Source organism: Squalius cephalus, assembly GCF_949319135.1.
Source record: "Squalius cephalus genome assembly, chromosome: 20".
NCBI classification, from domain to species: Eukaryota; Metazoa; Chordata; class Actinopteri; order Cypriniformes; family Leuciscidae; genus Squalius; species Squalius cephalus.
The window spans coordinates 4,633,185-4,656,731 of record NC_137141.1 but is presented as its reverse complement, the minus strand read 5'-3'; the positions used below and the strand labels follow the sequence as shown (position 1 = coordinate 4,656,731).

Here is a 23,547-nt window from a genome sequence, read left to right as displayed (position 1 = left end):
AAAATGCACGGGGGGGATGAGAGATGGGGAGGGAGGGAGACTGCAGTACATATAAGGCAAGAGAGATACCAGTTCATGTTTTATTAAAGCTTTGCTCTTTCAGGTCCAGCACAGTCCGTTTTAGATTGCTCTGGTCTTTCATTTCTCCACAAAGTTGTACAAATCTCAGAGGAGTCCTGGAATGCTTATCCAAGAGGAGAGAGGGCTAACTGAGAGAAAAGGGAAGATTGCACCGTATACGACACCGAAATGGCCGTCCTCCCGAACCTGTCCTTTGTCCTCGGCGACCTTCCAGACTCGTGTCAGTTCTCGAGCGTCGGGAGGCATCGGTGCGTATCAATAGGCTACTCCAGCGAACGCCGCATAGATTTCATCCCCGAGCTCAAATTGTCCAGATTCTTTTGAATATAAGTTCTTAAAACATGCAATGCTTTCCCTTCAAGCTCAGAAATGCAGAGAACGGTCTCCTCTCTGTGCACGCATTTTGCTCGTCATAAATATATGGTGGCATAATCATAAGGAATCATTCAAATGAAAGAAAATGACATCTTAAAGTATTGCACCGGATTTTGTTTCTGAACAAGGCCTTGAAGCAGTTCCCAGGGAAAGCACACGCTCGCATTGTCACGGAGGGTGGAAGAGATTCAGCAGGCGTGGGCTTTCCAATGCTACGTCAATCCCAATCCCAAAAAACTGTCCATTCAAATAGCCTATTGCTGGAACTGTTCGGTGAAAAACCAGCACCAGAGCAGAAAACATTGCTGAGGAGTTAGCGAGAAAAGACGAGTGTCCTGTGTAGGAACAGGCCGGCGCTTTATTCCCATCCGGCCGTTTCCCAAACGATAGAGAAGGAAGAATGCATTACTCTATTTTCAGTTCATTTACAACGAATACAGCTAAAGCAAGTCTGGACGCAGTAAGCATAATTCAAGCAATAAATCTGCTTTATGGATATGGTTATATTCTTCAGAATAGATTTTATATGTATATATGCATATATTTATATACAAGTATGGCACTTGATTACACTTAAGCGCGAAAAAACACGTCACCAATGAAAGCAGAGGGCGCTTTGGTGTTGAAATTAAGGAGATCACAGACGTTAAGCGTTTGCAGCAGATTCACACCTGCTCACGCACACACACACGCACGCACGCACGCACACACAGCAAATCTGCAATGGAGTTAATCACATTAAGGTCTACGTTAAGGTCAATGGTGCAGTACAGGCAACCAAAAAGAAAGAAATCATAGCGTTTGATATATGAACGGTGTGTCAAGACTCTCCCGATGTGATAGTATGTCAGCATCACGCTAACTTTTTAGTGCAAGACGTATCTACTCCCTTCAAGTACAGTAGAGCAGCTTCTTCGGCCACACTTCACATGTCAGTGTTCACGTCGCATCAGTCGTTGCTCGTAGTTTATTGTTATGAATCGTATAGCATGCATTGCGTGCGACACGGACAGTGCCACGTGAAGTGTCGCCGCAGCTTATAGAGAGGCAATACGCAGTCAGCTATCAGTGTTTGCTCTTTGTGTACGTCTCAGAGTACAAACGTTGCTAAAAAGTTGCATTGTACAGTAGTGAACTGCTTTACAAACGTGTTTGTCGTCCACAGTTGTCAAGGAAGTCTTTAAAACAGTAACAAAAAAGTCCTACCCCGTGTTCTTGCAATTCATGAACCTTACGTGGCGACGACGGCACTCGTCCACGCTCTCGATCTCGCGGCGCGCAGGCTTGGGTTTCTCGTTCGCGCGCTTAAACGTAGGCGGAGTCACTGGACTGAGTGCGGCCGAAATTGGGCATACTCATCCGGGGCAAATCCTTGTTCCGGATCTCGTAGATGGACTTTCTGCGGGCCCTCACGCCCCTCACGGCCGTTTTGATCTTCCTCCAGCCCAAGTGATTGAGCTCGGCCAGATTGAGAACCACGCAAAAGCCGCTGACCGCAAACATGAAGACGAGGAACACGGTTTTCTCCGTGGGCCTGGACACGTAACACTCCACCTCCTTGATGCACGGGTACCGATCGCACTCGTACACGGCGGGCACGTTGAATCCGTACAAGAAATACTGGCCCACCAGGAAGCCGATTTCCAGAGCGTTTCTGAACACCACCTGGATGATGTAAAACCTCGAGATGCCCTCCTGGCGCCTCATTTTGGACTTGCCCGGTTTCTTGCCCGAGCTGGTCAGCTCCTTCTCCTCCATGCAGTCGGGCTCGGGGTCCTTGGTGGAGTTCTCCGAGTTCTGAAGTACTCCGTTCACGATGGTGTTCTTGATCTTTTGGTTCTTGGCCTCCTCTCGTTTCAGGGAATCCTGCTCCTTATTATCCAGCGTGAGGAAGACGGTGGCGGTGGAATAGCGTCGCTCCTTTTGCTTGGCCGACTGATGGACCGAGTACGTGATGAAGCACAGACTCGGCGTGCAGACCATTATGATCTGAAAGACCCAATATCTGATGTGCGATATAGGGAACGCTTTGTCGTAACACGCCTGGTTGCAGCCCGGCTGTAAGGCGTTACATACGAACATGGTTTGCTCGTCGTCATACACTGTCTCTCCCACTATAGCTACGATTAGGATCCGGAAGATCACCACCACAGTTAGTAGGATCCTAAAGAACAAGCACACAGAAACATAAATGTGTCAATACATATGAGCACTTGAGCTGTAGGGAGCTGAAACCTCAGCGCTTTATTCCAGCATCAACCTTCATTGGAGCATCATATGCTGCATACGGTCATGCAGGTGTTACTTGGTTTGATCGTGTATTTGGGGGAATTTGGGCACAGAAACATCACACCACCCAAAATCGGCACAAATAAACAGGTTCACTGAAGTAAAGGGTGCTGAAAATGTGGTGCATTCTCTCTTTTATTTTAGTGTCAGTTCAAAAATGTTCCTTTATAATTTGCATACAGCATGCATTATGCAAATATGTTTCCCTTCATTTACTGTAGCCTATATTAATGAGTGGTGGCTTTAAACAAAGCAATCTATTATGACTTAATTAATCTATCTACTAATCAGTGTGGGTACTATTAAGAGAGGCGCGTTCACAACCACGGAATGATGCATTCTGCTACATTTCACTGTCGTTGAATAAGGGGATATTTTACACATGCGTTTCATTTGATTTGATTTTCAACGGTATTGTAATAAGAGAAATCAGCGGTGACGCCTTGTTTGTGCACACCTGGCAATAAGCACCACATTTCGGTCAGACATGGCTTTAAACGAAGCAAAAACACATAATAAAAGCAATATAACGGTGTGGATTTAATCCCGGTTCAGTGTCATTGAAACTAAAGGAGCTGTCCAGTGCTGAAACCAGTCGATTGGATTCACTTGCTTTTCCATATTACGCAAATATTTTTTTTCTCTCATCTTATTTAATACTGTATTTTAACAGCGAAACAGGCGATTACGCCCGTTTGCACGTATAAAAAACGTCATTTTTTCCTCCAAACATGATGCAAAGCTTGAAACGCGCTGAATCTCGCCGTCAACCCCACAGATACACTGACATTAGCCCTTACCTCCCGATCATAGTGGAGTGCTGCTGGACAGCAGCCTCCAAGAGCCTCTCTAGTATGGTCCATTCCCCCATCGCTGCTCATCCGCAGACTCTGATCCAAATCCAGGGAAAAGCGTGGATATTTCCTCCTATTGTGCGCGGTTATCGGGAGAACGCATGGATGAGCTGCGCCAGCTGTGGCAGTGCTGATGCTGGAAGATGCCACACTTCTCCTCGCCTTCCAGTCTGGAGTGGAGTCATGTGAGCCCTCCTATCTTCGATCTCCACATCAGATTGATGGTGTGGGTGGAGGGCGGCGGGTTTAATATGGCATCAGTGCCGTGGAGAGCCCTGCTGCGTCATATGGGCTTTATCTCGAGCTGCGGATTTCATATGTGTGATGTTCATTAGCAGGGAATGAAGCAGGATTCGGTCCGGTGATGGTGAACTCTGCACTCTGTCATGATGGGGAGAGCTCCTTTTTTTTTATTTGGGGAGCTGAAGTCTCATATAGCCTACTTGTTGCTGTGTATTTTGAAAGACGACACAGCTGTTGGAGAGCAAATGTCCTTGAGTACAGTGAGGACCTTCAGCTCCGCCCTGTTCACATGAAGCATTGCTCGTGCTCTGGATACAGTGAGGTGAAAGTGTCAGCTGATTCTCGGTTTAAGTAAAGACACCTTTGGCCCCGCCCACCGAACGCCTGTAGACATGCGCAGTTCCACCAAACCATCTTCCTTGCGATTTGACTATTTTAAGAGGCTACAGTGGCCCCAAAAAGTGTTTGTTCAGTTTGATAAAAAATAACAATATTTTCTGTTTTTATCTCTAACAAAAGACAAAAAGCTAAACTAAATAAAATAAAAACTGGTTACACTTTAAATTAGGGTCCAATTCTCACAATTAACTAACTATTAACTACAACTTTTCAATTAATTCCTAATTTCTGCTTATTAATAGTTAGTAAGGTAGGTGTTAAGTTTATGCATTGGGAAGGATTAAGGGATGTAGAATATGATCATGCAGAATAAGGCATTACTATGTGCTTTATAAGTAATAATGGTAACAGTTTACAATAAGGTTCATTAGTTAACACAAACTAAGAATGAACAATACTTCTTCACCATTTATTAATCTTATATTAATTTCAACATTCACTAATATGTTAATAAAATCAAGGTTGTATTTGTTAACATTAGTTAATGCACTGTGAACTAACTTGAACAAACAACGAACAGCTTTATTTTTATTAACTAACATAAACAAATATCAATAAATACTGCAACAAATGTATTGCTCATTGTTAGTTCATGTTAGTTAACACTAACTAATGAACCTTATTGTAAAGTGTTACCGTAATAACAAACAGCCTATATCCTAGTAGAATATGCATGCTAATAAACAACTAGTTAATAGGGAGAATTGAACTCTAAACTAAAGTGTTACCCAAAAAAACTAAATCAAGCCTGGAAATAATGCTTTAGATCTGCGAAATGAATGCCACTTGCTCTGATATGAAGACAGTATATCTGCTAATTTAATTAACTGGGTTTAGTTAAAAGGTATTTGATTAATCGAAAATATTTAAATACAAATTGTATACAGTAATTGTGGTGATAGCATCTGCTAAAAAGGTTTAATCAAAGTTTGTATCTGTGGCTTTCGAGATGGAGAATGACCTTCCATTGAAATGTAATATTTAATGAACTCATTGAGTGATTAGGAAAGATTACGCAGACCTCATGTTACACTGGCCTCAGTGAACCAGGTTCAAGTGAAGTCTGTGGCACACGTGACACCAAATACCATCAAAATAATAATGACTGTTTTCAAACAGGTTGGTTGACTCAGTAGTTGACATGTAGGAGCACTCAAACAGGGTCAAGGTCACTTCTCAGTAAATCAAACATATTACTTATAGTTTATGTTAAATTATATTAAAACTCAATGAAACGCAGTTATTTGTAATGGAGCTATTTCATGGTCAGTGTCAATAATGCGGGTGCATAAAGAAAATGAATGTACAAAGCCAGCAATGTTGCCAGACGAGCTCAGACTTGAGGTTAAATTCTTCCTTACTGAAATAAAAATGTCAGGCTTCAATAGCAGTCCCATTCTGTCATCAGGAAGAAGGAGAGATGAACAGCTCAGCAAGAGAGAGAACAGGCCGTTCACTTCTCGAATCTGTCTGGAATATTCAATGAAACATCTGACTGCGCATAAAAAAATGTCACAAACTAGATCAATATATGCTGCTAACAAAAATATATATTACATTGATTTTCCCTCAATTTTGAGATTTTTTATCAGGTGTTCAGAGCTTAATGCTGACATTGACTGGACTGTTCATTTACAGATGAGCTTTGCTCCTATATCAATGTAGTACAACATACAATAAATACACCAAAATGTACTTCTGAATAATACAAATGCAGTAAGAAAGTTTCGAATATTGATTTTTAAGACATGTTTAAGAGAATGGATATGAGAATCCATGCACACACACACACACACACACACACACACACACACACACTGAAGAGGGCTGTTCTGTGTGTGCCAGGGTTAAATGAGAAAAGCAGTGTGGGGTTCATCAGATGCTCAGATTTCCTCACATATGGCAGAAGCACAGCGAGGCATTCAGGCCTTTTTCCATTCTTGATCTCGCACACAAATGAAATATTTACAGCCCGAGTCCAACCACAGCGGCTGTCAAACGCGCTCCTCCACCACATGCTGAGAGATGCCCTGTGTGTACACACCAAACTCCAAATTAAAACCAGGCAATTTTGGCTGGTGAAGGTTCCCCTCAGGACGGCTGGGAGGGAGAGAGAGAGGGAGAAAGAGAGAGAGAGAAAGAGAGAGAGAGAAAGAGAGAGAGAGAAAGACACTGAGGGAGAGAGAGGCTGAGGACAGGACGTGTAAAGTGGGTCTTGAGCAGTCAACACATTATTAATCTTTAAAAATAGTTTTTTATTCATGGTTTATGAACAGATAGATAGATAGATAGATAGATAGATAGATAGATAGATAGATAGATAGATAGATAGATAGATAGATAGATAGATAGACAGGCAGATAGGCAGATGATAGATAGATAGATAGATAGATAGATAGATAGATAGATAGATAGATAGATAGATAGATAGATAGACAGATAGATAGATAGATAGATAGACAGAGATACAGTAGATAGATAGATAGATAGATAGATAGATAGATAGATAGATAGATAGATAGATAGATAGATAGATAGATAGATAGGCAGATGATAGATAGATAGATAGATAGATAGATAGATAGATAGATAGATAGATAGATAGATAGATAGATAGATAGGCAGATAGATAGATAGATAGATAGATAGATAGATAGATAGATAGATAGATAGATAGATAGATAGATAGATAGATAGATAGATAGATAGATAGATAGATAGATAGATAGACAGATAGGCAGGTAGGCAGATATATAGATAGATAGATAGATAGATAGATAGATAGATAGATAGATAGATAGATAGATAGATAGATAGATAGATAGACAGATAGATAGATAGATAGATAGATAGATAGATAGATAGATAGATAGATAGATAGATAGATAGATAGATAGATAGATAGATAGGCAGATAGACAGATAGACAGATAGATAGATAGATAGATAGATAGATAGATAGATAGATAGATAGATAGACAGATAGATAGATAGATAGATAGATAGATAGATAGATAGATAGATAGATAGATAGATAGATAGATAGATAGATAGGCAGATAGACAGATAGATAGATAGATAGATAGATAGATAGATAGATAGATAGATAGGCAGATAGACAGATAGATAGATAGATGTGTCGTCCTCCTCCTACAGAGGGCAGCACTGAATGACCTGCTGTCTCTCTGAAGCTTCTCATGTTTCTCTGCATGGCTTTGCAGTTCCTCACGGAAGTCCCACTTACACGACACCACAGTCCAGTCTCCAGTTACTGCCTCCATTCAAACTCAGCAGAATCTCAGATTCCCTCTCATATACTGCACCTCGAGACGAAAGACAGCTCTGATCCTTCAGACAAAACATGTCCCATTGCCTGACATTCGTTTTTAAAATAGCAACATTTCCACTTTAATATTCATCAGAGAGGATCACTAGAATGAGCCCTCCGAAAACATCCTGCTCTCAGAACATCACTCAATACTTCAAAAACAGTGAACTATAAAAGAAGAAGAAAATGTAAATATATTACAGGTAAAATTAATGCACTCTTTTTCTCTCTTTCTACAAGGTTTCACAGCTTGAATTATTGTCATCAGATATTTATTGAATCCTTATTAAAATCAGGCAATATTAAAGTCAGTCTTCATCCTGAAGATCCTCTTTCCGGATTGCACCTGTTATGAATTCAATAAAATCACACAGGCTCTGATAATTGATTTTATATTTTATTTTCAGTTAATATTTCTTTTATTTCAAGTACCACATTTGTTATAGTGTCAGTTTAAGTTAATGATAACAGCCCTGCAGAAGATGGAGCTGGAAATCAGTTTCTTTGAATCAGTTTAACTATGTGAATATTGTGAATGTTACGGTTGGTTGCACCAATTAGGATTAAATTTAAATCTAGATTAAATCAAGGTTTATATGATAATTATGTTGCTCTAAACGTTAAGCCTAGTTTATACATAAGCAGGCTTACATTTAAACCATCATTTTGATCCCGGTTTTAAATTATGTTTAAGATAGATTCATTTTAATCCTGTTGCTCCATAACTTCATACATACGTTTTAAATCTCAATTAGGGATTAACTTGAATTTTACATGTGAGGAGGTTTAAATAAAAGAAAAAAAAAAAAAAAAATCTACAATAACTGTTATTACTTGCTGACCAATTTCTAAATTTTTCGAAACTCTTCACTCATTAGGCAGAACAGCTCAGGTAATGTTCAAAGTAATGGTATTTTTGGTCAAGGTTGGTCAAGGAACTATGTACCCAGCTAACAGGGAACGTTTTTAGAACTTTGGTTAACGTTCTGGCAAGGTTCTCTTAACGTTATGAACGAACGTTCTTCCAGTAACATTAATTGAATGTTTGTTCAAAGTTATCTAAACCTTAATAATATTCTCAAAATGTTAGTATCAAACTCAAACGAGGGAACTTTGGACAGGGGTGGTATGTGAAATTTACTGAACACAATTCCTCTGTTTCTGATACTACTACGGGTGTTCCACAGGGATCTATACTTGAACCATTGTTATTTAGTTTGTACATCAATGTTTTTCCTCAGTTTGTCCTGATAGAGTTCCAGCTATATGCAGATGATGCTGTGATATACACACCTAAAGGATTATTAGGAACACCTGTTCAATTTCTCATTAATGCAATTATCTAATCAACCAATCACATGGCAGTTGCTTCAATGCATTTAGGGGTGTGGTCCTGGTCAAGACAATCTCCTGAACTCCAAACTGAATGTCAGAATGGGAAAGAAAGGTGATTTAAGCAATTTTGAGCGTGGCATGGTTGTTGGTGCCAGACGGGCCGGTCTGAGTATTTCACAATCTGCTCAGTTACTGGGATTTTCACGCACAACCATTTCTAGGGTTTACAAAGAATGGTGTGAAAAGGGAAAAACATCCAGTATGCGGCAGTCCTGTGGGCGAAAATGCCTTGTTGATGCTAGAGGTCAGAGGAGAATGGGCCGACTGATTCAAGCTGATAGAAGAGCAACTTTGACTGAAATAACCACTCGTTACAACCGAGGTATGCAGCAAAGCATTTGTGAAGCCACAACACACACAACCTTGAGGCGGATGGGCTACAACAGCAGAAGACCCCACCGGGTACCACTCATCTCCACTACAAATAGGAAAAAGAGGCTACAATTTGCACGAGCTCACCAAAATTGGACAGTTGAAGACTGGAAAAATGTTGCCTGGTCTGATGAGTCTCAATTTCTGTTGAGACATTCAGATGGTAGAGTCAGAATTTGGCGTAAACAGAATGAGAACATGGATCCATCATGCCTTGTTACCACTGTGCAGGCTGGTGGTGGTGGTGTAATGGTGTGGGGGATGTTTTCTTGGCACACTTTAGGCCCCTTAGTGCCAATCGGGCATCGTTTAAATGCCACGGCCTACCTGAGCATTGTTTCTGACCATGTCCATCCCTTTATGACCACCATGTACCCATCCTCTGATGGCTACTTCCAGCAGGATAATGCACCATGTCACAAAGCTCGAATCATTTCAAATTGGTTTCTTGAACATGACAATGAGTTCACTGTACTAAAATGGCCCCCACAGTCACCAGATCTCAACCCAATAGAGCACTGATCTCAAACTCAATTCCTGGAGGGCCACAGCTCTGCACAGTTTTGCTCCAACCCTAATCAAACACACCTGATCCAGCTAATCAAGTCTTCAGGATTACTAGAAACTTCCTTGCAGGTGTGAGTTGGAGCTGGTTGGAGCTAAACTGTGCAGAGCTGTGGCCCTCCAGGAATTGAGTTTGAGACCACTGCAATAGAGCATCTCTGGGATGTGGTGGAACGGGAGCTTCGTGCCCTGGATGTGCATCCCACAAATCTCCATCAACTGCAAGATACTATCCTATCAATATGGGCCAACATTTCTAAAGAATGCTTTCAGCACCTTGTTGAATCAATGCCACGTAGAATTAAGGCAGTTCTGAAGGCGAAAGGGGGTCAAACACAGTATTAGCATGGTGTTCCTAATAATCCTTTAGGTGAGTGTATGTGCATGGTTGCTCTGGTGAAAATGTTGCTTCCAAACTCACCAGAGCAATGAGTCATGTTACTAAATGGTCATATCAATCATGTCTTATGATAAATGTTAATAAAACTGTTGGGATGTTTTTCCTTAAACGGCCATGTAGAACTTCAGAGCCCGATATTGTGTAATCTGGGCAAAAGTTACAAACTGTCCAAGAGTTTAAATATCTGGGTGTTTGGATAGACTCTAATCTTTCTTTTGGAACACATGTAAGAAAAACTATACCAACGAGTTAGGTTTAGTTCAAGTTATTTTAGATTTATTAGAAATTCATTGAGTCTCAGTCCTGCTATGATATATGCAAAGATTATCCCTCATTTTACATATTGTCTGATCTGCTGGTCACAGGCCAACAAAACAACTATGAAATCAATTGAAAGTCTATATAAACAAACCCCTAAAAACCCTAAAGCTTCCATACCTGTTTAAATTTAAACAACTAAAGACTTTTGAGTTGGGAAAACTTTATTAAATATGCTAATATGCCTTGTTTTTAAGATTCTAAACATAACTCCACTCCGCTCTAGCCCCAGATCTACCCGTCCCCAGCGACAGTGGCCGATCCAAGGTCCCTCGATACGGCCTCGGAGGTCATCCATGAATTTCCCGTTTGCCCTAGACACGACCACAGAGGTTGTCCCCGAATTTCCGTTATGCCCTGATACGATCTCTGAGGTCGTCCCCGTGTTTCCTGATGGCCCTTACAAAACCACTGAGGGCAGGGAGGCCAGTATTGAACTCACTGCCTGTTTCATCTTGGACAGAGAGACCGTTCTAAATTCCTGAGTCTCGGCCAAGGAGGCCATGATTAAAGACTCTGATTGCCTTACCGCAGACATTACTCCTGAATATGGCCACGAAGGCATTACTGAACCTTCTGCCTGTTCTGACATGGCCAGCCCTAACCTCTCTGTGTTCCTTGCTCCAGTTCTGCCTTATCCACAGTGGGGAACTTCAGACCCATCTGATCTGCCCTCATGGTCTTCTGCTCCACAGTGGTGGTCCTCAGCTACACTTCGCCGTTCTTCAGCCCCGCCAGCTTCACCGTGGACCACCAGACCTGTCTTCTCTGGCACCTCAGAAACATTGCTAAGCTCTGGAACATGCTATCAGTTTCTGATGCAGAAAAGTTAGTTCATGCATTCATGACCTCTAGACTAGATTACTGTAATGCTTTATTAGCTGGTTGTCCTGCATCCTCAATTAGTCGAAAATGCAGCCGCTAGAGTTCTTACTAGGTCAAGAAAATATGATCATATAACACCAATTTTATCATCTCTACACTAGTTACATATTAAGTTCTGTATCAATCACGATGTATTGCTACTGACCTATAAGGCCATAAATGATTTAGCTCCTGTGTATTTAACTGATCTTCTATTGCTTTATAGTTCATCACGCTCTTTAAGGTCACACAACTCTGGGCTTCTGGTAGTACCTAGGATATCTAAATCCACTAAAGGAGGGAGAGCGTTTTCACATTTGGCTCCTTAACTCTGGAATAGCCTTCCTGATAATGTTCGAGACTCAGTCTCCCAGTTTAAATCTAGATTAAAGACACATCTCTTTAGTCAAGCATTCACATTATGCATCTCATAACCTTATACAGTTATATCTATAAAATGCACATGATTATATGCTTAATGTTACGAACATCCTAGTGATCTACCCTTGGGAGATATCATTAGGAAGCATGGCATTAGTTTTCACTGTTATGCTGATGATACGCAGCTCTATATTTCTTCACGCCCAGACGAAACTTACCAATTCACAAAATTAACGGAATGCATAGCTGATATAAAAAACTGGATGACTAGTAATTTCCTAATACTTAACTCTGAAAAAACAGAGATTCTATTTATTGGACAAAAAACTTCCTCACGTAATAACCTAGAATACCGTCTAACACTTGATGGCTGCTCTGTTAAGTCTTCGTCGTCGGTTAGGAACCTGGGTGTGCTCTTAGATACCAATCTTTCATTTGAAAGTCACGTGTCTAGTATCTGTAAAACTGCATTTTTCCATCTTAAAAATATATCTCCTAAATTATGCCATATGCTCTCATTGACAAATGTGGAACAATTAGTTCATGCGTTCATGACCTCAAGGCTAGATTATTGTAATGCTCTACTGGGTGGTTGCCCTGCACGCTTAATAAACAAACTACAGCTAGTTCAAAACGCAGCAGCTCGAGTTCTTACCAGAACCAGGAAGTATGACCATATTAGCCCGGTTCTGTCAACACTGCACTGGCTCCCTATTGAACATTGTATACATTTTTAAATATTGCTGATTACTTACAAAGCACTAAATGGTTTAGCTCCGCAGTACTTGAGCGAGCTCTTAATGCATTAAGAGTCCTTCCCGTCTATTGTAATCTCAAAATTCTGGCCAGTTGATAATACCTAGAATATCAAAATTGACCGCTGGTGGTAGATCCTTTTACTCTTTAGCACCAAAACTCTGGAAAGCAGAAACACTCTGTCAGTTTAAATCTAGACTAAAAACGCATCTCTTTTACCTGGCATTCATATAAAACATTATACATTTCTATTATTCAAATCAGTTAAATGATTATTTGGCTGCATAGATTGAAGAAGAAGAATGGCATCTACACTAATGTTAGTCTTTCTGTTTATTCTGAGGTTTACTGAAGTCAGCCGGATCCGGGCCGTATCCAGATCAGATGGTGGACCTGCACCTGGACACGTCCACGACGCATCCCTGAAGTGCCAGCCTCATCAGCCCTGTGAAGACCTCATCGACACGACAGCCATCGACACTGATCCTCAACAAACTTGTCTCCACACCGGCGTGATGACTCCGATCTTCAACCAGACAGAACTGGATAATATTCTGAATGTTCTGATCCAATCTGACTTCTGACCTGTAATGCTGCCTGAATCATAATCATACACTGTTCGCTCGCTGGCCAGAGGAGAACTGAGCGACTGAGCCTGGGTTCTCCCAAGGTTTATTTCTCCATTCTGTCACTGATGGAGTTTTGGTTCCTTGCCACTGTTGCCTTGGCTTTTGGCTTGCTTAGTTGGGGACATTTAATATTCAACAATATTATTGATCTGCCTTACTTAAGGTGGACGATGACGCAATTTTCTTCCAGAAACAAACTTTGTTGTAATATTTTCATGTTATCACTGTGAAGCTGCTTTGATACAATCTGTATTGTAAAAAGCGCTGTATAAATAAAGGTGACTTGACTTGATGAACAGCAGCTACGCTAATTATTTTCCATTTGCTTTTCTGTTTTTTCTTGGGATGCCCATCCTGAGGTAACTAGAGAGTACGTCAGCTCCAGTTTGGATCCAGCCTCTTATGAAGACTTCAGATACCCAACACCTGTGAAGAGACGGCACCAACTCCTGACAGGACTTCAGATGAAGCCAACTCTGAATCAGCATGCACCAACGCTACATTTTTCTGTCATTATCATTTGTTAACAAACATGTATTCATTACTTCAATGAGCTCATTGTTTCTGCCTTAAATTATTACGCAATTATAACTGCGTGATTTGTATATGTACATTTTTGAAATACATAACTTGACAGTCACCTCTGATAACAGATCACTCTAAATTGTAATGTAGACTCATCATTTCAAAGCAGCTTTACAGAAAATGCATAAATATTGTAAAAAGCATTATACAAATAAATGTGAATTAAATAGAATTCAGTGTTGTGTTTGGAAATGCTCTTTAAAGGGGTTCCTGACTGTGTTCCCCGTCATGTGTGGACTGTTCTTTCCTGGTTTGCACAATGTTTTGTAGTCCTTTGTAGTTTTTCTTGTTGATTAGTTCCTGGTTGTTCCCAGGTGTATCTTGTTTGCCAATCACCCCTTGTGTGTATAAATACCCCAGTGTTTCTCATGTTCTTTGTCTGGAGTTTTCCTAGGCTATGTGTTCTCTGTTTTTCTCACGGAGGGAAACCCCAGGATTTACTTTGTTGTTTTGTTCGGATCATTTTATTGACTCTCTTGTTCGATCAAAATGAACAAATCTTTTTTCGAGTCATTTCGTTCATTTAAGGGGCTTTAAATGTGATACTTTTAACAGGTAAATTCCCCGAACACGTCCACTTACGCAATCTTGATCATATTCTGAATTAAGAAATCATTATAATGCAGTCAAAAATAATTTACAGTGAACATAATTACTTTACCTTCCGAGTCTTTCGTTCATTTGTCACGTGACAGACGCAATGAACGGATCATCACCTAAAGTAGTCAATGCATTTGGATCCCCCTCTCTGTTTTTTGAAAACATTAGTGATGGGAAGTTCGGATCATTTTACTGACTCTCTTGTTCGATCTCGTTCATCAAAATTAACGGATCTTTTTTCGAGTCGTTTCGTTCATTTAAGGGGCTTTAAATGTTATACTTTTAACAACACATATTCCCTGAATACATCCACCTACGCAATCTTGATCATATTCTGCAGTCAATAATGCAGTAAAAATATATCTATACATATACATATACATATACATATATATGTATGTGCACAGGCGCTTACTTTTTTATGTCTTTCTTTACAAATTGACCTCACCAAATTACTTAGCAGGCCTACACAAACAAAATTTGCCCAAATCGGTTTTATTTATTTAGCTTTTAGTAAATTCAAATTTGTATGCGTGTAAGTTGTTGTTAAAGGGATGGTTCGGAGTAAAATCAGCCTAGGGTCCTTTGCACCATGACCTCGAGCCAAACACCCCCCAGAAGCCTTTTCTCCCTTGGTTGAACATTATTAAAGGGGACATATCATGCTAAATCCACTTTTTTAGCCCTTAAATGCATTTTGTTGTATATTTGGAGTGTTTAGAAGTACAGAAAAGTTGAAATTATTCTCTTCAGGTGCTTCGTTGATATCTTTATATTCTGTTTTGGCCTTATTTTTCAACCTGTTCCGATTTTTCTGTTATCTATGACGTTTTGTGAACTATCACGTCACAGTATTTGCAGCGGAACTGCCAAATAAGGACATTGACTTCCAGCCCAACACTTCGAGCAATCCGCCATTTTTATTTCTCGCTGCAATTTTGTAGTTTGTAATTTAAAAGATGCAGAAGTTACGAGAGGGTAAGTTAAAATGTTCGGTTGTTGGATGTAGTAACCCACACGCTTCATTACACCGTCTAATGTAGATGAACTGCTGCGCTTGTGACAGGGCGCATGTTTAACTGAAAGAACGAGCAGAGAGAGAGAGACCCGGTCGCGCACACGCACTCTCTCTCTCTCTTCGGAGCCAGGCGAAAGTGTAAACAAGACACCGTCTCCAAACTAGACGCTGTCTTGCTCTCTCTCCCTCACACATATTAATCAAAATAAATCGACACGGTGGTAAAAGGTCGGAAGACCAAAGTTTCATGTGTAAATACAGTAACACACCATTGCGATACATCCATATGAAGACGTTGTTCTGCAGGTTCGTCGTCTTCATTTTCATCTCGCTCCGGCTCCGACTCTGGCTCGAACATGTAAGGCTGGCTGGACAAGTCTTCCGTTGTTGACATTTTGTTAATAACGTGTGAATAAAAAGTTTCTGTGCCACTAGATAATCGTATCTCTGCTATCAAACTACAAAAATGGCCGAACGGGGTGGAGTTGAACCGAGTGTCACCTCTGCATCCTGGAGAGGGGGCGGGGTATGAAGTGTCTCAATTGTATTTAAAGAGACCGCACCAAAACGAGTTGCTCTCAGACGCACATCAGAAAAGGGGCAGAAAAGGGGCCTGTGGAGCTATAATAATGAGGAATTCAGACCCAAGCATTGCAGTTCCGCTTTATATAGACTACAAATGTATGATTTATATGTAAAAAGGAACGATTTAAAAGCATGATATGTCTCCTTTAAAGTTAGAGCTTATTTAGAGATATCAGCCGGATGGTTTAGTGCAGGCGCTAATGGATCCATGGCTGTATCTCGTAAATTACCGCACTAATAATGCCCGGAATGGCACCAAACTTCTACAGTAGTACAAATAGGTTCTGTACTCATAAAACGAGGCATTGGAAAGTTTGTAAGTACATCAGGAGTTTATTTAAATAACACTTGCCTGATGGCTCATGCTACCGCTAACCCGGACGTCGATGTCACTTCCGTTATTTGGGAAAAGCTCATAAAAGTGTAAGTGTAACGACGCCCAGTTCCAGGAATGCACTAATATTTTGTTGGTAGTACCAGTTTGCAACAATTATTAGTTAACACTAAGTTGTCAACACTTCGGAAAAAATTATAATTCGTCGTTGCACTACATCCTTATGCATCGCTTTCTGCCAGGACTTTTACGTGCTTTTCCCAAACCACTGAAGTGACGTCGACGTCCGGGTTAGCAGTAGCATGAGCCATCAGGCAAGTGTTATTTAAATAAACTCCTGATGTACTTACAAACTTTCCAATGCCTCGTTTTATGAGTACAGAACCTATTTGTACTACTGTAGAAGTTTGGTACCATTCTGGGCATTATTAGTGGGGTAATTTACGAGATACAACCTTGGATCCATTAGCGCCTGCACTAAGCCATCCGGCTGATATCTCTAAATAAGCTCTAACTTTAATAATGTTTGACCAAGGGAGAAAAGGCTTCTGGGGGGTGTTTGGCTCGAGGTCATGGTGCAAAGGACCCTAGGTTGATTTTACTCCGAACCATCCCTTTAAAGCCGCCTAAAAAAGCCTAGTGATGTCCTGCTTCTACAGTTTCATGGCCTGAAATCTACACCATATTTGTTTTGTCCCACATATTGACAATCAGTGATGGAATGGAAGCTTGTTTCCGCCACGGAAAAATAAAATAAAGAAGTAATTGCAGTACACTCACTCATGTGTTTCAACACTGTGAACTCAGACATCAGTACCAGAATACTCTCAGAATATTTTAATTTTTCATATTCAAACGGCCTGAGAGCCACAGATGCAGAGAGGAAGCAGGAAAGAGTCACGAAGGCTTTGAGGATGAGTCAGTCACACAGAGAACCAAGCGCACAGTAAATGACAGTAAATCACACGGATTAATACAGCTGAAATGAACAGATGTGTAACTGAGGGATCTTCTGGTGGTCTCAGCACAGTGGTTTGCCGTGCCTCATGTTCTGAGCACACTTCCGGCCCAGGTTCGCTCCCTCCATCAGCAGGTCTGCCAGCCGGTCCAGGCCGACACACACGGTGAGCGGGGCCATGAGGCCGTAAAGCCCCCCCAGCATAATGCTCAAGGGCCATCCCAGAACCAGCAGCACCAGCAGCCATACGACGCCCCAGAAACACGAGCCACACGACATCTTCAGCTGCAGGGAGAAAAAGAGTATTTTTCAAAGCCACTCTATAATCTTCACCAAGCAACACTGTTCTCCTGAGAAAGAATGTGCTTTTAATTAGAATGCAAACACAATCCTGCCTTCAGAATATTAATACATCTCTGAAATCAGTGCTAATGAGAGCAGAGCTACTAAAGCCCGTACCTCCTTTCCCGCCTTTCCTTCCAGTTCTCCGCTGCTAATGATTGGAATACACTTCAAAAATCTCTGAAGCTTGAATCCATTGTCCCGTTATCCACCTTCAAATTACTATTAGCGAATCTATTGTCTGACCATTGTACATGCTAACCTGACTCACACTTTTGCCATTAATACATTTATTTGTATTTTAATCTACCATGGCTGTCTCTGTTTTTGTTTTGATGTTTTTGCATATTCCTCATCCAGCAATGGTCATTTGCTACTTTGCCTTTTGCCACCTTTCATATTGTTCTAAGCACAGCCACTTTGTACCCGACAACAGTACCTCCTTATTAGACCTCTACACTTACTTCCTCCATTGACTGTATGGCACAGAGCAACGCCACTTTATCTACCAATCATTTACCTCCATATATTAACACCTTTTGCACTATTTGTATAAATTTGTAAATGTTTGATCTGCTGACCTGCATACTGCATTCCTATGCTTCTTGTGTACTTCTTCTTATGTGTAACTTTATGTTTTTTTGTACCTCGACACTTTTATCTTGGCTAGGTCGCCATTGTAAATGAGAAAGTGTTCTCAATGTGCTCACCAGGTTAAAAAAAGGTTAAATAAATAAATAAAAATGATGGGAGAATTATGGGAAGAGGAGGGTTTCTGAAAGCGCTGCAGACTGATAACAGCAACACTACTGGTTTTTGAATGTTGAGCTGCAGCTCATTGGCCACTGATGCAACAGAAACCAATCAGCAGCGCTGTAGAAAATGATGTGATCGCTACCAAATGAGTTAAGGACCCATCAGCATGCGCCATCTAGAGTTTCGTGACAGAACTTGCTATTTTTTTTATTAATTTTTATTTCAGTTGTAGTTTGTTATTTTAGTATGTTAAGTTAAATTAAATGAAAATGAGAAATCTTGCCTGGGCAACTAGCTGAAATTAAATGTTTTGCATATTTTTATTTCAGTTAAAGTTTATTTTATTTCAAGTTTAAAAAAAATGCTTTCCAAAGTTTTAGTTTATAATAACCCTGATGAGATGAGATCTGTCAGTTTCAGGTGCTTCAGTGGCTCATCTGAGAGCCTTTCCTGCGTTTGAATCCAAAGCTCACCGCCACATTGATCTCACTGAAAAACTTGATGTCGTGGCCAGACTTCTTCAGAGGATCCGAAGGAGCGCTGGCAGGAGAAACAAGCTTTCAAAGAAAAAGATCAGGAACTACGCCAGCTTCACAAAGTCTGAGGAGCCGCAAACAGGATCGACATTTCCTAAAGCCTTGATTTGAGCTTGTGGAATACACAGTAACCCAATTATTAATCTGCCAATGGTAAAGGCACACTGTGTAACTTTTGGCCTTCTAGTGGTTAAAAACAAAACTGCATGCATTTTGCTGAAGAACATTGTTTTGGTTGTGTGTCGGTCCTGCTGAATATGCTTCACCTACTGCTCAAAAAATATTCACTAGGGGAGCGCGGGGCACAACCTAACGCGGGGCAAGTTGTAACACGCTTGTTTTAAATACTTCCGCACATGCTTGGATGACGGAACTTTGTGTATTTACTAGTTGCCATATCAACACTATATAGAAAAAAAAATTCCGCCAAATTTATTATTTTTTTGGAAGATATCCATAGACATTTATTAAACCATAGCAAAAGTAAATTTCTTAAGTTAATTTTTCATCTCTATTTTTTGTGTTTATTTAAAATAAGACAAATCTGATATTATTTTAATCTCCAAGATGTTATTTAACAGTTGAGATAGTTATTTAATGCTTCGCTAACTAGCAGAAGACACTAGCCGGGTTTAAATCCCAGTTGTGCAGGCGGGGGCATGTTGTCACACTGCGTTACAATGTGCCCCTATTAGAAATATGCTATTATATTCTATACTTTTATTAATTTTATTGAGAAAACGTGAGAAAAAGGTGAATAAAGACTGAGTGTCAATGTTCAGAAATGACTAATTATTTATTTGTTTTGAACTATGTTGTATAGCTGTGTTTTCATGTGTTCGTAGTCAAAACTCAAAAATGAGTTTATATTTAATTATTAAAAATTGCCATTATTTTATATGAAAAAGTTTTTAATTGTATTTTATTTAGAAAATATTTTAGTTTGTTTTGTATATTTTTTTTATTAGATCAGATAACATTTTAAGCTGCCATATGTTATGTTACAATGTGCCCCACACGTTACCCCACCTATGGGGCATGTTGTCACATTTCACTTCCATTCTTTCGGGGTATATCAAGAAAAAAGTATATACTGTATTAATAAAACAAAACCACATAATTGTACTAGACATGTGGGAAATTAATGTGGGAAAAAATAAATACTCTGAACCACAAGTAGATCTACACAAACTGAGTCAAAAAGCGTTACTTTGTGCCCCGCTCTCCCCTACTAGAGACAGAACCAGTTGATGAAAGGATCTCAACTATGCATTACCTCATGCATTTTAAAAATGTAAATGTTGAAATCAACATTAGTTTGAAACAGTTCAGAAGTTTTGATCACTGTTAGTCCGTGTTAAACTAAGTTAATCCTTATTTCAAAGTGTTTCCAGTATTTCCTTAGTTTGTTGTGAAAAGTAAATTTTATTTTTGTAATTTTTTTTGAAAAATGAAAATCTAGCAGTACATCGATATACTGATTAAATCTGTATTTCATCTGATTATTAAAAATGTGATGAATGTGCAAGAAAGTTTGAGACTCTGGCATCTTTCAGTTTTTTAACAGATAGGCTGAAATAATGAGGCGCATCAGCTTCACCCTCATGTGATTTCTCTTTGCCTTAATGACATGATGAAAAGTGGCACATCTTACCCCACTCCCCTCATCTTGATATTTAACTGATAGTAATCATGCGGTAGTGAGATGTAAAGGATACAAAAAAGTGGTTTTCACAGCAATGGCACAGAAAAAAACCTTTTGGCTTCCCCCAAAAACTTCTCAAAAGAACCTTTATTATCTCAGCGTGAAGAACATTATATTAATCTACACTTAACGAACCCATTTTGTTTTCATTATAAAGAATTCTGTGCAATGGAGAAATGTTCCATGGATGTTAAAGGTTCTTCATGGAACCACAGATTCCAATAAAGAGCCATTTTACCAGAAAAGGTTTGGTATAGAAACAAATTTGACAGCGAAAGTCATAATTGTAAAATAGTTTTATATTGACTAACGCACTAAAATGATGTGAACCAATTAATTAAACTAAGAATTAATTAAACTAAGAATACATTTAAGAAAGCAAATCTGAAAGCATGTGATCAGTTTCCTCCAGTTTCAGGAAATCACACCATCAGTCTCATGCTTTTCTGTCTCGTTCTGCTTTGGAGTGGCACAGTCTCGTGTGCTTTGAACGTCCAGATCATTAGGCCACTGAGTTATAATAAACTTTCTGCAAGCTGATGAAACACAGGACATAGAAAACACATTTCAAATCTGCATTTAAAGTTGGACTTGGCTCATCCTGTTGTGCTACCGGCCAAAAACTGCTAGTCTTGAACGCTTTAAAATGAAAGAACTTACTGGGAGTGTCTCCTGAGTTGCGTAAAAAAAGGTCCTCGAAAAGTCTGTTAATGTTTCCTCGACATCCGAAGCAGCCGGTTCCTGTTGCAGACGCCAGAGACCCTGATGAAGCAGCAGCAAGACACCGCACCACACACTCGTCCTGAGAATGGACGCCTTTCACCAGTTACACAACACACTCATTCATGTGATCCAGCTCAGATATGTGCTGGAGTTCCTCCTTTACACCACAGGCTAATCAGTGCGAACTAAAACCATAAAAAAGTGTTCTTTATTTCAAATAAACATTAACTCAAATACAAATCAAATACAAAAAAACACTTTGAAAAGTACTAAAATAACTTACAACTAAACTAAAACAAAGTTAATTAAAAACTATAGACATTAAAAAATAAACTAATAAAAATGGTAAACAAAAAACTACTAAGTACTAAACGAACTAAAACTTCAAAACTATAGATATGAAACAAAAAACTGAAAAGTACTAATATAACTCAAACTAAAAGTTAATAAAAAAAACACTATCCAGACAAACAAGAAATATTTTGTAACATTTTAAAATGACAAACATGAAATATTTTGTTTTCCTATAAAGTTAGTGATTTTTTTGTTTTTGTCACTTTTATTAGTTTTTTTAATGTCTATAGTTTTTAAGTTTTCAGTTATTTTAGTACTTCAACTTAAACAAAACAAAAATAAGAAATGTTTTTATTTAAAGTTAGTAATATCATGTTTTGTCATTTTTATTATTTTTTTGTCTATAGTTTAAGTTTTCATCTTTAGTTTTTAGTTAAGTACTTTAACTTTAAATGAAAACAATATTTAATTTTTTTTAGTATAAGTTAGTAATTTTGTTATTTTTAAGCACTAAAATAAACTAAAAATTAAAAACTAGACATTAAAAAAATTATAAAAATTACAAAAACTTTAAATGAAAATAAAATATTTCTCATTTTCATTTAGTTTATTCTGAAGTACCAAAACTTAATCTAAAACTAAACTTTAAATGAAAACAGAAAATATGACAAAATCTAATTCAAAATATGAACAAGCTATAACAGCATATCATTGATACTAAAATAACAGTGTTACGGGATAGTGACAGCATCTAATGGAAAACTGGCCACAGGGATAAAACACAATCAGATTTATAGTAAAGGAAAAAAGACGGTGTGTAAGAAAAATGAATGAAAAGCATGAGTTTTAATAATAATAATTAAATTTTATTAAAAAACTCCTCTTACAAAAGGTCACTGAACATTTCAACAATCCTTCCTCAACAGCATCAGAAAGGCTCTCTAGGCCTCCTGGTCCTCGTCACTGTCCCCGCTGTCGCTGTCTCTGCCTGGGTGTTCGGGCATCTTCGCGTGATCTTCCTCATCCGTGCGCTCCTCGGTCTTCGTCTGCTCCTCCTCTTCCTCAGTGGCAGCCGCCGTCTCAGGACGCTCTTCATCGCTCTTCACGGCCGGCTCTGCTTTCTGCACCTGACGAGGAGGATCCAGAATGTGTTGCTGCAGAAACAGAGACGGGAAGATCAATCAAACCGTATTTTAGGGGTTAAAGTTTCCTGTTGGTCAACATCCAATTGGCAGCGGCGATTAGAGGAGTATGCAAATAAACACAGCGAATATGACAGTGGTGAGAAAACAGCAGTTAAGAAAGCATCTGATCATAGGGGTGTGGATATGTGTGCATATATTCGGCACTCGGCACTATATAAAATAAAGTTTATTATTATATTATTAGTATACAATTGGTCTGAACACAAAGGCGCTTGGGATGAATGGAAACGCAAATCTCTGCCAGTGATTTACCCTGGTACACAAATCAGTGCTGCGCTCATGAACACAAAACCGACCCAACGGGGCGAGTGTTGGGTCCCGTCAAAACCGACCCAACGGGGCGAGTGTTGGGTCCCATCAAAGCTGACCCAACGGGGCGAGTGTTGGGTCCCGTCAAAACCGACCCAACGGGGCGAGTGTTGGGTCCCGTCAAAACCGACCCAACGGGGAGAGTGTTGGGTCCCGACAAAACCGACCCAACGGGGCGAGTGTTGGGTCCCGTCAAAACCGACCCAACGGGGAGAGTGTTGGGTCCCGTCAAAGCTGACCCAACGGGGCGAGTGTTGGGTCCCGTCAAAACCGACCCAACGGGGCGAGTGTAGGGTCCCGTCAAAGCTGACCCAACGGGGCGAGTGTTGGGTCCCGTCAAAGCTGACCCA

The 23,547-nt window shown here is 39.8% G+C and overlaps 2 protein-coding genes across 2 annotated transcripts in view; both read right to left on the bottom strand.

The window, feature by feature from the left end:
- Window positions 1-1,527: 1,527 nt before the first annotated feature.
- On the bottom strand, window positions 1,528-4,161 carry LOC307148348 (gap junction delta-2 protein). The gene is made up of 2 exons (XM_079853791.1): window positions 3,546-4,161; window positions 1,528-2,620 (listed from the first exon to the last, which is right to left on the bottom strand). The coding sequence occupies exons 1-2, from the start codon at window positions 3,614-3,616 to the stop codon at window positions 1,762-1,764; spliced, it is 930 nt and encodes a 309-aa protein (XP_079709917.1). The 5' UTR covers window positions 3,617-4,161; the 3' UTR covers window positions 1,528-1,761.
- A 17,418-nt stretch (window positions 4,162-21,579) lies between these two features.
- Window positions 21,580-23,547, bottom strand: part of aqr (aquarius intron-binding spliceosomal factor) — a 69,143-nt gene continuing 67,175 nt past the window's right edge. Inside the window, exon 35 of the mRNA XM_079853169.1 lies at window positions 21,580-22,837. Coding sequence (XP_079709295.1) covers window positions 22,625-22,837 — 213 coding nt within the window. The 3' untranslated portion in view covers window positions 21,580-22,624. The remainder of the gene's footprint in view (window positions 22,838-23,547) is intronic.